We start from the raw sequence: 16832 nt of genomic DNA, 5'->3' as shown, positions 1-16832 counted from the left end.
ACAGACAGGCAATTGTTTATTTACTCTACAGGCACACCTTGTTTTATTTTATTAGGCTTCGCTTTACTGTGCTTCACAGATGTTGTGGTTTTTTATACAAATTGAAAGCAGGGCACTCCACCAGCAAAAAGATCACAACTCACTTTATTGAAGTGGCCTGGAACTGAACCCACAATATCTTCAAGATATGTTCATTATCTTTAAAACTAGCAGAGATTGATCTTATATATAATTAGCAAACCAAGTCTTCCTCCTGGAAATACCTTGAAATAACTATCACCTCACCTGGCCCAACAAGGAACAAGGATATATTTTATTCATCTGAAACCCACAGGATTTCTTGACTGCCAAAAATTGCAGAAAGTCCTGTTATCAAGATGGTAAATTAGTCAGGAAAAAAAAAGGACAAAGAAAGAATCAGTAAAGCAAGAAGTAAGAAAACTATTTCTTTTTTAAGAACAAGAATAAAATAATGGGCTTTTAAATATTATTGCTATGACAATGCAAGGATAGAAGTGACTTGATAAGAGGAAATTGGGCATTTGTACATTAAAAGCAATAATTTAATAAGAACATATTGCCCTTGAAAAATTATTTAAAACTACTTCTGCCATTGAATATAGGCACATACTAGTTTTGTTTTATAAATACATAAATTTTATTTCTAACATGCCTCTAAATTGAATTTGTGTCAACTAAATTATTTTAAATGCAGCAAGGAAGAAGTTATATGCTCAGGAAAACAGTTATCAGTACTTAATTTTAATGTACCATTTTAATGTATCATAATATTTTTTAAACAGGTGTTAACCCATGTTGAAGATGGCCAATCAGCCAGTTAGAAGGATCAAAGACCTCTCTGATAAACATGGAACCACCATTACCAACCTTGGGTTGTTTTTCCCATGACTTCATCTAGGTAAGAAAAGAAACTGATCTCTTACTTAAGCTACTATTATTTTGATTCTCTGATACTCAGAGCTGAACTTGCCATAGTTTCTAATCCCATGAATACTATGCATATTATTACAGCAGTAGACAAGAGTACAAATCCTGGCTATAAAATACTAATTATATATAGAGTTTGTCAAAGATGTAAATTATTTCTATTTTACACAAAGAATATATTTGATTTGAGTCAATTAGAAAGTGGAGACTTTGCACAATCCAATAAAATACAATTTTGTTTATGTTAAATTGGAAATGAAAACATCTTCATTTCCTATGTCTTGCATATAAGGACTCAATGATTTTTTGTTAAATCCTAGAAATATATTTTCCAAATATATGACAAAAAGAATGCATACAAATCAATAATGAAACAATACTAATATCCAATAATAAATGAACAATGTGAAAAGTTCACAAAAAAGAAAATAAAAATGGTTAGCAAAATTATGTAAAAATACTAATAACCACATAAGCATAAATTAACATATAGCACCACTTTTTCAAATTACGAATAATTTACAAAAATAATTTTGATGTTGACAGTGGTTTAATATAATAGTTTAGTGAAAAATAAATTGACATAAAATTTCTGGAAAAAATTTTTTTCAATTTAAAGGGAACAAATCAAACTATGAATCATAGTATAAAAATTAAGAAAGAAGATTCAAAAATAAAGATGTTCATGATAATTAGGACAAATACTTAAACAAAATATTGTACATCCATGTTATAAAATCTTATTCAGCCAATAAAAATAATGCATTTAAAAATTTTTAATAAAATCTAAAGTGTTCAAGTAAGGTTAAGCAAGAATAGATAGAAAATTACATAAATAATATAGTTCCAATTATGTGAAAGTTATATATAATCACAGAAAAGTAACAGAAAAGAAATTAAACAAAAATAGAAACTATCTCTAAGTTTTTAAAGTTCATATTATTGTATTTTCTAATATTCTATAATAAACATATGTTTTGTAATAAAAATATATAAAGATACTTAATATTTCTTTAATGTAATTAAGGATTTATGATATAAAAATATTTTACACAGTGATGCCTTTTATAGATCTTAGCATATTACTGAGATTAAAAACATTTTAAAAATCTTTTGCTGTATAAGTTTTCATTTTAGACAATTGCATAAAGTGCTTACCAGTTATGCTCAATTATTCTGCAATGAAATAATGATTATAAAATTATTAAATGCATGTTAACCTAATCTTATTACAGATTTAAATCAATTAAACCCTAAGTCCTATTAATATAGGAAAGTCATAAATTATTGATATAAAATGGCCCTATGCCTGAAATCTAAAACGTTAAAGGTAGTATTTTTGTTAGTGAGGTTTTCACTTATATTTCCCTAGAAATAAAATGCCTATTTCCCCAAGAATATAGTTGGTATTTGCTTAATTAAATCTTCTCTAATGAACTGACCTAATTCAGGGGAGTGCTGATTCTTCATCAGTCACCCTCTCAGTCCCAACATCTTGCCCCACACTCATTCTGGCATGTGGGTGCTTACTATGTTTCTTCAATTTACAACAAAAGGAAATGGTAGTTTCCTAGACATAACTGTAAATTAATCCCTGTTGTATAGGGGCATGTTTTCTATAGCAATTCTGGCTAGAGATGGTACACAGGGAAGGGGGAATCTGGGGAAGAATTAAAGAGATAGATTTGGTTTGTTAGTATAATTGACAAATTTACTTATGATTATGATGATCATATTATTTCAAACAAACAAAAACATAAGGTCTGACAAGTATAAGTTTATTTATTTGGACAATCCAGTGTTTGATGTGTCCCCAAATATCAGGCATTTGTGGCCTTTTGTTTGTGGTGAGTTAGTCCTACAAGGAAGAATGAATTAGAGGAAAATGCTGTAGGATCAAAATTTAAGTTAGTTTTCCAATGTGTGTATATATATTGAAATTAGTAAGGTTGTTGGTGGGAGAACCCCTAAGGTTTCAAATTGATTTAAAGCAGAGCAAGAGGTTTTTTTTTCTTATTTCTCTGTGACTCATTATGAATTTAGGTTCTATTAAGGAGCCAGTGTGTTTATACAGGGTGTTTCTGTTAATCCATTAAGAAGCTTTGTGGCAATTTTATAGGGATTAAAAATAATTGTTTACCAAACCAGAAGTCCACTGTAATAGTTCTGCCTGTGTTTTAAGGGGACAGTGAGCCTTTAGCCTTTTGAGGAGGTCAAACTAATTTTGTTCTTAGTGGTAGTGATAAGATTTGGAAAAACAAACAGCCCACAGATCAAACATTTATAGAGTATTAAGAGGGTATTTATTGCTTGGAACTTACTGGTCTCACTAACTTCCCAGCCGGCCAAATGTATAATTCTTGCAATCACCTCAAATCCATTTGAACCAAATATTTATCTTATCAGCAGGATTCCAAATAGGCAATTTGAATAAAGTTTTCCCTTCTGTTTCTCCCTCCTCCTGTTCTAAAATGATGCAATTAACCACATAAAAACAAAGCCACAAGGTGAATGGCAGTTTCCAGGCTGAGATCTGCAGTGTCTCGGTGATACTAAGCTCTAGTTTGCTTCAGGCACATCTCAGCTGAGCCTGCTGTGTGGAACAAAAGATAACACACGCTTTGGTTTCCTGAATGAAGCTTAGAACAGCATAAGGAACTCTTGTCGGCTTTTATTGGACAAGAGCAATGCTTCAATAAAGGTCATAGTAACTTTAGATAATTTTATAGTTTATAGGTCAGAACGATCAGTAAATACCAGGCTAAAGAAATGTTTTCAGTTTTGCTCTAGTTCTCTGACAGCTATTACTAAGGCTGTGGGTGGCCTTTCAACAGGGTCTGAATAAGTAGTTATTGCATAAGCATCGAGAAAAGGGAAGGAATATGGATTAAAAGAACTTCTGCTCTGATGTTCACCAACTGACAAAATATTTCATCTAAGTTTCTTTTGCCACAGTTATAATAAAATTTAGTATTTAGTATATACCTTAAGGATGACATGGAAATTAAATGAAGATACGTTTAGAAACAGAATAATACTAATACATTCTTTGGTTTGAGGTAGATATTGGATGGTTTACCATCTCTTGTTTCTGCCCCACCCTCAATAGGTCAGTGTAAAGCCAATAGCCACGGCCACCATCACAGCCGCCAGGCCCATGCAGGTTCACATTAGATTCAGACAATCGGTAATGAACATTGGAGCCAAAAACTTGTGAGCCATTACTTTTAATCCTAGCTTGCACCCGCGGGCAAGTAAAAACACACACTGGGTTCCAAAACCCACTCCTTCAGGGCTCACAAAGCTACTGACTTATCCGAGTTTCCTAGAATCAAAGGTTTCTAGCTCACCAGCCTTATTCACCTCTGTTCCCCATCTCCTTCTCTCTGCACAAACTCTGCACAAACTGGTTTCTCCCTTAGCACTCCACCATCTTGGTTGCCTCTCCTCTCCTCCATGTGGCCTTACTCTACTCTCCTACCACATGGGCTCCTCCTAGAATGTAATCCCTCTTCTCCCAGAACAAAGTGATCTCTCTTCCTTTTAAAACCTTTTGGCGCAAAAGCCCTCCCCCAACACACATTAATATCCCAAGCAAGAAGGGCAACTAATATAATCACCTGGGTCACGGGCTTCCACGTGGGCAGTGCCATCTTTAACAAAGTGAGCATAATATATTTTATCTGCCCAACAGTCAGAAATGTCACTCAGAAGTTATAAGTAACCTAAGTGTGGAGTGTGAACTCTGGAGCCAGGCTGTGGATATACAAATCACAATTCTAAAACTTATTAGCTGTGTAACCCTCGACAAGTTGCTTAACTGTGCACTTCAGTTTCCCAATCTATAAATGGGGATACTTTATTAATAGTTCTTCAATCATTGGGAATGTTAATTTGTAATTCGCTACTTGCAATTTTGCAGAGACTTATGCTATTTCTTGGTAATTTTTATTCCACCTGATTAATTTTGCTGTTTTTCCATAGACATAATGAAACACGTTTAAGCCCTGGCGGAATAGCTCTGTTGGTTAGAACATCATTTCAAAGTGCAGAGGTTGCAGGTTCAATCCTGAGTCAGGGCACATACAGGAACAGGTCAATGTCTGTCTGTCTGTCTCTCTTTCTCTCCCTTCTTCTTTCTCTAAAATTAATAAAAATAATTTTAAAAACACACATTTAAGCTGTTTCAGCACATGAGCCACTACAGATTTTGTGACACATAATAATCTTCAGGTAATGGCAGGACCCTGTGGAAGCATCTAACCTCCCAGACAGAAACCATCTCTGATAGCTGCTGATTTCTAGGCCAACTCCATCTTATCTCTTGGACTATAAATGTTCTGCTTCTTCTGGAGACAGCTTATCAAGTTTTCAGGTGTACATGGTTATTCCCAAGGCTAGAAACGACAAAGGCAGTGTTTTCAACACCAACAGTCAGCAAACTACAGCCCTTGGTTTAAATCTAGCCCACTGTGTTTTTGTAAATAAAGTTTTATTGGAACACGAGCCATACCCATTTGTTTACATAGTTTATTTCTGTTTTCATTCTACAATGACAGAGTGAATTAATCATAATAGAGAATATATGCCTTTTAGAGCCTAAAATATTTACTTTCTAGCCCTTCACAGAAAAAGTTTGCTGACCCTTGATATATAACATGGACAAAGCCTGATCCATGACTGCAAACCTCTTTATGTTTATGTTCTCAATAAGCATTAGATCGTACCTCTGACTAACTATTTCAACAACAAATACATAGCACTTAGCCTGTGGAAGGTACTCAACAAATGTTGATTATTTCTGAGTTCTGGAACTATAAGATGTATGTAACAGAATATCTGATTGAAACCACTATAAGTAAAACAGAAATATGTTGCTTAAAAAGAAGTCAAACTTATTTCACTTAACATGATGTTCTCAAGGTCTCTCCATGTTGTCGTAAATGGTAATATATCATCATTTCTTATGACTGAGTAAGATTCCATTGTATATATGTACCACATCATTTTTTATCTAATCCTTTGTTGAAGGACAGTTTTGTTGTCTCCATGTCTTAGCCACTGTGAATAATGCTACAATGAACATGGGGTGCATATATCTTTGCAAATAAATATTTTCTAGTTTTCTGGGTAGATATCCAGAAGAGGGATTGCTGGGTCATATGGTAACTATATTCTTAATTTTTGAGGAACCACCATACTTTTTCCCATAGTGGCTGTATCAATTTACATTCCACCAGCAGTGAATGAGGGTTCCTTTTTCTCCAACACTTGTTATTAACTGTCCTGATAAAAGCCAATCTAACAGTTGGAAGTGGTATCTCATTGTAGTTTTGATTTGCATTTCCCCAGTAACTAGTGAAGTTGAGTATCTTTTCATATATCTATTGGCTATTTGTATGTCTTCTTGCTAGAAGTGTCTGTTCAGTTCCTCTGACCATTTTTTAATTAAACTGTTTGTTTGTTTGGAGTTGAGTTGTATGAGTTCTTTACATATTTTGGATATTAACCCCTTGTCAAAGTTATTGTTTTCAAATATCATCTTCTATTTGGTTGGTTGATTTTTTATTTTGTTGTGGTTTCTTTTGTTGTGCAGAAACTTTTAAGTTTGGTATAGTCCCATTCATTTATGTCTTTACTTCTCCTGCCATTGAGGTCAAATCTATAAAATATTCTCTATGACCAAGGTCCAGAAGTTTACTACCTATGTTTTCTTTATGTAATTTATTGTTTCAGATCTTATATTTAGGTCTTTTGGATATAAATCTGATAGCAACAAATGAACAAATAAGAAAAACAAACAAACAAAAACTCATAGACATGGACAACAGAATGGTGGTTCCCAGAGGAAAGGGATGTGGGGATAGTAAAGGCTGAAGGGGGTCAAATGCATGATGAGAGAAGATGGTTTGACTTTGGGTGATAGGCATACAATGTAATATTCAGATCATGAATCATAGAAATGTACTCTTGAAATCTCTATGATCCCATTAATCAATGTCACCCCAATAAACTTCATTAAAAATAAGTTCAGAATTGTGAATGATTCTGGTATATCAGGATGCTGATAACAATTCTCTGCCCTTCATTAGGCTCAGATTCATCTTTGTGCTGGCTTTCACACTTAAAGCAACTGAGATAACTGTTTTATTGAACATGTCTACCAGGCTATAGAACTTTCTGTAAATTTGAGACATATGTCTGAATGAGACATTTTTGGTCTCATATCTAACTCCAAACCCATAATAGTTACCAGAGGAATACAAGTCAAAGGATAATTAATTTATTTTTATTTTTATTTATTTATTTTTTTAGGAATGAAAGAGAGACAGACAGATAGGAAAGGGATGAGAAGCATCAATTCTTCATTATGGCACCTTAGTTGGTCATTGATTGTCTTCTCATATGTGCCTTGACCAGGGGGCTCCAGCTGAGCCTGTGACCTTTTGCTCAATCCAGTAACCCTGGGCTCAAGCCAGCAACCTTGGGCTTCAAGCCAGCAACCTTTGGCCTCAAGCCAGGAAACTACGGGGTCATGTTTATGAGCCTGTGTTCAAGCCAGAGACCTCAGGGTTTTGAACCCAGGTCTTTGATGTCCCAGTCTGACACTCTATCCACTGTGCCACTGCCTGGTCAGGAATTAATTATTTTTTTAAAAGCCACTGCTGGAGCTGAGCAAAACTGAGAGTTTGGTAGGGAGGAAGAAAAGATAAATATATGCTCTAAAGCAATGGATTGAGTAAACCACTGACACAAGTCAAAGAACAGAACCTAACAGAACCTAAGTCCAACATGTTTTCATGCATTGTGGCCAAATGGAAATGACATTTTTTTTTAGTGAGAATAAAGCCTACAAATGAACTGCTGAAATGAATAGTCACTTATAAGTTGAAGATTTCTTATATAGGTATATAGGCCATTACTACAAAGTACACATTTAGCTGTATTTGTTTGTAGGTAAGAATGACCAAGTAGAGTAAGACTTTGTTAATAAGATTTTAGGGGGAGTAGATACTATGAGCCGTATACTTATTTTTCTTTCTTAGGTTGAGTTATTCCAAAGTTAGAAATGTGTCTAAGGTGACGCAAAGATTTCATGATGCAACTAAGATTTCAATCAAGTGTGGATGTATGCCTCAACAATGTGCACTCCAAACACCATGCCACCAGCTTTGGTGTGGCTTCTCAGTACACAAAGTTGTTAAGAGTGTCAGAACCTGAATCATATGGCATGCACTCATATCTTGTTAGCTAAGAACAAAATGAGATAACACGTCTAATGTAGTGAAGAAAAAAAAAAAAAGAAAAACACTTAAATCTTCAAAAAAGTTTAAAGAGCCAGAAAAATCAGTAATTTTATTCCTGATAGCTTTTTTGTATTTTACATAATTTGGCTAAATTTCTTTACAGAGTATAAGGGAAGAAGACAAAGGAAGAAAAACGGATAAAAAGGAAGAGGGAGTAAAGGAATTTATTACTAGAAGGTATTGAGAATGATAGAAGCCAATAGCCCAAACAAAGGCCTAGTTATTGTACTTCATTGTTTCCTGGGATCTAGTTATTATTTTTTTTCCCTGAAGTGAGTGCTTTTTAATTCTGTGAGCATCATAAATAACCTCATCCCTCATAAACAATAACTTTTTGCAGCACATTAGAAAATTTAGTCACTTTTCATGATTGGAATACTGATGCCAAAAATATCACTTCTGATTTCTTTAAAATCATTAGCTGTATTTTGTTTGCACTTGAATTCGAAGCATAGAAAAAGTGAAACAATTCTAATGAAAGTTTTTGTTTCTTTAAGATTGGTTGACTATCTTAGAATAATGAAAACTAAAATTCTGGGCTCTGAACAATGAACTAACCATCAATCAAGAATATTTCAACGCATTTCCAAATCTAAGGAACCTAGTCACCTTAGGTAAATTGAATATTTTTGCAACACATGAAGATAACCATACCACAAGTTTTTTCTTCAAGTAAAATAAAACTTCTGATTTCAGCTTTTGGAAACATACGAGACACAAAAGCTACATGTTGCACAGTAAGCAATGACTGAGGAAGAAACTGTTTATTTCTGCTCCTCTATTCAGGGGTGATATATAATAACCAAATATATTTAACAAACAGGACAGTACAGGTAGCAACTAATCACAGTGGATATAGCAACTGATCAGAATGGCAATATGACCATTCAGAACAGATGATGCAACCAATCAGAGTGGATGCTGGTTAAAACATAGGTGAGGTCATACCTGGAGATCCAGCTAAGTATCAATCCTGCCTACACTGATGTAAAACTCAATTGTGCCCATGTTACTCATGTTTTCTCACACAGAAACATATTTGAAGAAATTTAGGTGTTTTCTGGGGTACAGTAGATACTTTTTATTATCCAGATCCCCTTCTTCTTCTTCTTCTCTCAGCTATTGTGGAGACAAATTCCCACTAAGACTAATCTGAGAAAATCATTATAAATAAATAAAGCTGTGTATTCTTAATTACTGGGTGCTGCACACATATCATCTTCCTTAATCTTTGCAACAATCCTACAAGGTGGATACTGTTATTATCCTTGTTTAATTGATTAGGAAACCAAAGCATGGAGAAATTGAGTAACTTCTCAAGGTCATGCAACTAATATATCACTAAGCTGGTACTAAAACCTGGAAAGTCCTTCTCATTAGCTACTAGTAATGACATTATTACCAGTTGGGTACAAATGGGTATTCTCCTCAACACTATATTATTAGCTCAATTCCATCCTTCCTTCTAGCTAAATAACAAAGTACCAAAAATGTTTTTTAACATTTGAGCTATGACTGTGAACCCATAAAATCACTGACCAACATTTGTCTTCAATGTAGTTGCAGCTGCTCCATTTCTGATCTAAATTGCTTCAAACAAACAGGAAGCAGTCAAGGAGGGCAGAAAGAATAAAATAATATTACCTTATTCTCTTATCTTCCACTTTTTTCAAATATTCATCTCTCTTTAAGACTCCCAGGATCATTTCCTTTTCATGATCTAATAAAAATGAGAGGTTGAGGAACTCTGAGTTCTTAGACATGGTATTTCAGCAGTAGCGCTGAGTAGCAGTGGTCAAATCTTCTAGGTGAATTGATATCCTCAATTTTAAGGTTCCCCTGAACAATCCAGAGTTACTCAGCTGTTTGATATAGAATGGATTTTATAAGGTCTTTGAAGAATTGCCAATGTTATTTAGGTATTCTCCCAGGTAACACAGAAAACAGGCTCCACTGAGTATACATTCCAAGACAGTCATAATTGCTTTAACTGAAAATGATCTCCAAAGCCTTTGCTGTGATGTACAATCAGGTGGCAGCTAAGTTTCACTAATGATGCTCAATGTCAATCTTTCAGCAAGAATCGGAATCACTTGGGAAGAATCCAGAAACACTGAAAAGGGAGAAAAAAAAGGAGAGAAAAAATTAATTAGGTATTTTTTCCCATAATGCTTTTAAGAGTATTTAATTTTTGAAACAGTGATACATTTAACTTAAAAAACAATTTTAATTAATAAACATGCATTTACTATGTTGATATTATGTTTATTACCAAGAAATATTATTTTTATTTAGTTGATTTTATGTTCTCTATGCAAATTCAGTTCCTTTTGTTATAATTAGGATTTGTTACTAGCCAAATCTCATTACCACTCTTGCACATACTCATGGATGAGTTGAGTCACCACTTGGGAACACCAAATATACAGTCTGGACTCTACAACAGACAAGTCCTTTAAATGGCTTCCTCATTCTCTCTACCTCCCTACTTCCAACTAATACCATAGCATCAAAAGCACTGCTAATAAATACTAACCTGAAGATATCTCACAAGCATAATATTGAATGAAAAACTCAAGTTATAGAAAAATTTATGCAGAATAGCATATAGATGAAGGAAATAACTGCAACATTAATTTAGGAACACATGCATCAGAGATGCGATCAGGGAGAACACAGGAACACAGGAATCCTTCAGAAAGGTACAGGGTGGGAATCAGATCCACTCAGGAAGAATCCAGAAACACTGAAAACTGTATTAGATAATGTTTTATTCTTAAGATGGGTGTTAATATCTCATGATGTACATAGTTATTTATAAAGTATTTTAGTTATGTGCATACTGCAAAATAGTTGTTTAAAACTAGCCCCCTGTAAACATCAGAAGCTCACCAGGCCCTGTCCCTTATCTTAACTCTTGAGCACATTCTTTCAATAGCTTGGTACCTGGATTCTCTCTGTACATCCACTGAAGACTGATGAATATTAGAGTGATTTACCAGATTTTGTGATTTGGCATATTCCCATGAACTGTCCCTGAGCTTCCCCCAAGTTCTTTGAATTACAATCTATATGCAAGTTATACTTGGTTTGCTTGGTTCTAGCCAGGTTCCCAAGTATAACTAGATAGTTACTCAAAAACTGCTTGGCTGACCTCAAAATCTCATGAGATCTGGAAGATAAATCTTTTCCAGAGCCTCCTTAAATTTCCAAAGTTCTCATGTGTTTGTTCTATACATATGCCCCCAACCAGAACTGAAAGTACTCAGAACTGATATGTTTCCTATAAACTATGAGCCAGTTATCTTGAGAAAACTGCCCTGGTGAGGACAGACATTCTAGATTTACTCCAGTCCTTTTACCCACCTCCAATATTCTAGAAGAATAAATTAAAATTAGCCTGACCAGGCGGTGGCACAGTAGATAGAGTGTCCAACTGGGCTGTGGAGGGCTCAGGTTTGAAACCCCGAGATCCATTGAGTGCAGGCTCATCTGGTTTGAGCAAGGTTCACTAGCTTGAGCCCAAGGTTGCTGGCTTGAGTAAGGGGTCACTTGCTCTGCTGTAGACCCCCGGTCAAGGCACATATGAGAAAGCAATCAGTGAACAACTAAGGTGCCACAATGAAGAATTGATGCTTCTCATCACTCTCTCTTCCTGTCTATGTGTCCCTATCTGTCCCTCTCTTTGTCTCTCTCTGTCTCTGTCACAAAAAAGAGGAAAATTAAAAAGAAAACAAAGAGATTAAAAGCCCTAAGGTCAATATGAATAGGAGGCATCAAGGTGAAGAACAAAAGGAGCTCTTCAGAAAGATTAAGGGTTTCATTTTGCATCACCGTCACCAGAACACGTGTTTTTTTTCCACCTATGCATGTCTCATTTGTGTTCATGTTATAATGGGAAAAGCACTTGATAACTCAGTAAATAAATATATTATCATCAAAGCCAGGATAACTTAAGAGATATTTTGTATTTAAAATGTAAGATTTAGAATGTCCTGACTATTCTATGGAATTGTATTTAGAAATTATTCAAGAGCCACAAACATGCTTGACGTGAAGCTTTTGGTCATCCTTGCCTTGTGCTGTAAATTACACTTGCCTCTAAAAATTCAAGTGTCTTCTCTGTGAGGAGAATAATAAGAAGGTAGTAACACCATGGAGGGGCAAAAAAGGTAACAGGGAAGATAGAAACCAAATAAGTATATAAGAGAAACATATACTTTAATTAAAGACTTTAATTAATGAAATATGCCCTAAATGGATTTTTGTTAATCTTTACCAGGACTATTAGAGCTGAATTGTAAATGTGCAGCCACAGAGTTGTGCAGCCATGGAGATTAGAAGTAGCCAAAGCTTTATTAAAAAATTCCAGATGCTTCCTCCATAAGGCAGGACTAGATTGTGATTATGATTTGGTAAGATGGACTCTGATCAATAATAATACAGTCTTCCTAGAGAAATACAGGTTGGAGAAGAAGGCACAGTGAGCCTGAACATAGATAAAGGATATCCAAGGAGCTAGATGCTGCTAAAGCCCCTCTGGCCTTAAAATGCAAATAACCTGTTTATTCCTGTAACATATGTTCAATGTTGGGTGATGGGGTGTCAGTCTGGCAAATTTTCACTCAAACCATACAACTATTTCCTCTTGCTTCAATTTCACTTTCTCCTCGATTATAAATTGCCCATAAAGTTCTCCCTTCAGGGAGTGGATATCCTGGTCCTGCCAATGAAACCCTCTTATTTGTTCTCTGTATGCCAACCAAATAAAATCTCCAAGCCTTTGGAGAACCAGTTCTGGGTTCTGGTGAGTTTAACTAAATGTGTACCATTTTTTGATGTCCCTTTTTAGTTAGTTCATAGAAACACCTTGGAGAATCCCTTACCCACTAAGACTTTGATCAAGTAAAAAAAAAATTAGTAAAAATAATCATGTGCACATTTTATGTAAACTCTCATTCTTTTAGTTAAATGTACCCACTAAGGCCCTGGCCGGTTGGCTCAGCGGTAGAGCGTCAGCCTAGCGTGCGGAGGACCCGGGTTCGATTCCCGGCCAGGGCACACAGGAGAAGCGCCCATTTGCTTCTCCACCCCTCCGCCGCGCTTTCTCTCTCTGTCTCTCTCTTCCCCTCCCGCAGCCAAGGCTCCATTGGAGCAAAGATGGCCCGGGCGCTGGGGATGGCTCTGTGGCCTCTGCCCCAGGCGCTAGAGTGGCTCTGGTCGCAACATGGCGACGCCCAGGATGGGCAGAGCATCGCCCCCTGGAGGGCAGAGAGTCGCCCCTGGTGGGCGTGCCGGGTGGATCCCGGTCGGGCGCATGCGGGAGTCTGTCTGACTGTCTCTCCCTGTTTCCAGCTTCAGAAAAATGAAAAAAAAAATGTACCCACTAAACAATAGTCAGATTGAAATAATAAATTCACTTTTACTTTATTCCTTAATACTTTCACATAAAAAGATCTCTCTCCTTAAATATTGTATATGTGGATTTTTCTCTCTCTAGCTGGTAGCTTTAATGAACTGAGACAAGATGGTTTTATGTCATTCTGCTGCCTTTCAGCAAAAATAACTTTGAATAGGTCACTAATTCTGCTGGGCATTACAAAAGATGTGATAATTAAAAATTCTCATAGCATCACAAAGAGGCACAGTTTTGTTTTTGTTTATTTGTTTCTTTCTTTGTTTTTTGAGAGAGGGGGGGAAGAGGGAGAGAGAGTATGAGAAGCAGCAACTTGTAGTTGCTTTCACTTTAGTTGTGCATTAATCACTTCTTGTACTGTGCCTTGACCAGGGATCAGATCTCGAGCTCAATGCTAGCCAGTGACTCCTCTCTCAAGCCAGTAACCTTTGGGCTTTTCATGCCAGTGACATTTAGGCTCAAGCTGGAGACCTTTGGGATTGTGTGGATGATCCCTCACTCAAGCCAGCAACCTTGTGCTCAAGCCAGGGAACCAGTGACCTTAGCGTTCCAGGTCCACGCTCTATCCACCGCACCACCACGAGTCAAGCAAGGCAAGGTTTCTTGTTTGTTCATTTTGTTTTGTGTAATAGACACTTAAAATAATAAGGGTTAATATTTTAGTCAAAGAATAAATAATATCTGAATATCTCATTAAGGGGTACTTGAAATGAAGCTTTAAAAATAGAACATTTCTGGAAGTGCTCAGGATAAAATTAATAACAAAAAATAATTTCTTATTTTCCTGTTATGATGTGAAAACACAGCAGTTAGGTCAATTTTCTGCATGCTTAGTTAGAGAGATGTTCAGGGTGCTTAGAGTACAAGTTAAAGGTTGCTGGTTTGAAATCCTGGGCTTGCCCAGTGAAGGCACATATGGAAGTTGATGTTTCCTGCTTTTCTCTCTCTCTCTCTCTCTTTCTCCCCTCACTAAAATAAATAAATAAATGAATAATTAATTAATTAAAATAATACAAGTTAAACAGCATATGCAAAATTATGTTGGGATTGCCTTTCAAATAGATGAGCAGGCAAGAATCCACATGATGGACGAAAGGTAAATACTGCCAGAGACAAAAGTGCTGGGGGAGAGAGATAAATTGTTTTTTCACTATGAACCCCAAGCTGAAAGACTCAAAGACAGATGCTATGAACTTCAGGCATTGATTTTTTGTGTGTGACAGAGACAGAGAGATATACAGAGAGAGGGACACATAAGGGACAGACAGACAGGAAGGAGAGAGATGAGAAGCATCAATTCTTCGTTGCAGCACTTTAGTTGTTCATTAATTGCTTTCTCAAATGTGCCTTGACTGGGGGGGGGGGTTACAGCAAAGCAAGTATCCCCTTGTTCAAGCCAGCAACCTTGGGCTCAAGTCAGCATCCTTGGGCCTGAAACCAGCAGCCTTTGGGCTCAAGCCAGCAACCATGGGGTCATGTCTATGACCCCACACTCAAGTCAGTGACCTGGCACTCAAGCCGGATGAGCCCACACTCTAGCTGGAGACCTTGGGGTTTCAAACCTGAGTCCTCTGCAACCCAGTCCGATGCTCTATCCACTGCGCCACCACCTGGTCAGGCCAGGTATTGATTTTTAATAGAGCAGTTTTTCTCATATGGGAAACACTGTGTGGTACATGACATGGGAGTACAGTATTTGGATTTTTTTATTTCACAGTGGTATAGATTCTCAGAACAATAATAGGAAAGTCAACTACAATACTATCAGCTTTATAGTATTGCATGAGTACCATCCTCAGAATGTTCCATAACAGCCAACATTGACATAGCTGATCTTTATGACTCCCTTACAAAATAAATTCTAATACCCTCATTATAAATATGAAAAAATGAGGCATAGAGAACTTAATTAGCATGTCCAAAGTCATCCTGTTCGTAACTCACAGCGCTCTTGGTTTCAGGGACCCTGCTTCTGACTACTAAATATGACTGTCTCTCAGTGACCCCATGGAACAATAAATAATATCCCACAAGATATTCTATGAAATGTTTTAAAGTTTTTCAGTCCAATAAAATTTTAGATATTTTGAATGAAACCAAACTAAATACCTTTTCTCCTACAGAACTAAGAGTCTTTAATATTCCAATGTTTATTGTGAGTTTTCACAGAATCCTTGGTTTGGAAAAAGATATTTAACATTATTGATACTTATCTTGGCATCATGTATTTTGGTGATTTTAAAGAGAAAATTTACCATCTTTTAAAGTAAACTAGTTAGGAGAAAACCTGAATAAGTTCAAGAGAAAAATATTTGAAAGAAAAGTTAAAAGATACACTTATATTTAGTAGTTTCCTTAAATGCCTTTTAACTACCAAGACCTACACAATTCTATATTTTTTTCCAAAATATTTTACGGAATATATTATACATAAATCCAAAATATCTATACAAAAGAAACCAGTACAAAAAATTAAAAAATACAAGAGATAGGCTGAGAAAATAATATTGTTCCATGTAAAGCAGGAAAAAAGATTAATATTTATAAAATATAAATAGCTCCTATAAATTACAAGAAAATAAACTAATAAAACAAGGGGAAGAAATAACAAGCAATCCATAGCATTGGCAATTCACAAGCAATTTATATAAGCATGAAAAAATGCTCACTTAGTTCACCAATTACACACATGCAAATTACAAGGAAAAATATTTTTTTGCTTTCTCATTAGATTATGAAAATGTAAAAAAACAAAAATCTATATCATCCAGTATTTGTGAGAGTGCATGGAAATGGCCATGTTTATGCCCTATTGGTACAAGTAGAAATAAGTTTAACCCATAGTTGAGAGATAATTCTTTGTGGGTCCCTTTCTTGTCTACCTGTCTTGTGAGCAGAGGGGCACTAATTGACCTTTTGTCTGAAAAATCCTTCTGAGGATGTTTGTTTAGTGACCAGCTTTGAAAGATATAGTGTCTCTCTCTGGAGCAAAGGGAAGATGTCCTTATAGCTCATTGAAAAAATTTTGGGTTCCCTAAGCCAGGGTTCCTCAGCTGTTATACAAATCCACTACATGTATAATTTCCACCTGTGCACTTGGGGGGAAGGGGAACTATTGTAAACATGAAGTTCATGAGTATTACTGTGCTGTGAGAAATATT

The 16832-nt window shown here is 35.8% G+C and overlaps 1 protein-coding gene across 6 annotated transcripts in view; it reads right to left on the bottom strand.

Annotated features, from left to right (window-relative positions):
- SYTL5 (synaptotagmin like 5) overlaps window positions 1–16832 on the bottom strand; it is a 124853-nt gene that overhangs the window by 93818 nt on the left and 14203 nt on the right. For 5 of the 6 annotated variants that reach the window (XM_066357128.1, XM_066357134.1, XM_066357131.1 and 2 more), the window contains one exon: window positions 9900–10368. In XM_066357128.1, coding sequence (XP_066213225.1) covers window positions 9900–10018 — 119 coding nt within the window. In that variant the 5' untranslated portion in view covers window positions 10019–10368. The remainder of the gene's footprint in view (window positions 1–9899; window positions 10369–16832) is intronic. The other variant, XM_066357133.1, reaches the window with a different exon arrangement.

Source organism: Saccopteryx leptura, chromosome X, assembly GCF_036850995.1.
Source record: "Saccopteryx leptura isolate mSacLep1 chromosome X, mSacLep1_pri_phased_curated, whole genome shotgun sequence".
NCBI classification, from domain to species: Eukaryota; Metazoa; Chordata; class Mammalia; order Chiroptera; family Emballonuridae; genus Saccopteryx; species Saccopteryx leptura.
Note: the sequence above shows the minus strand (reverse complement) of the source record. Positions and strands in the feature narration are given on the sequence as shown.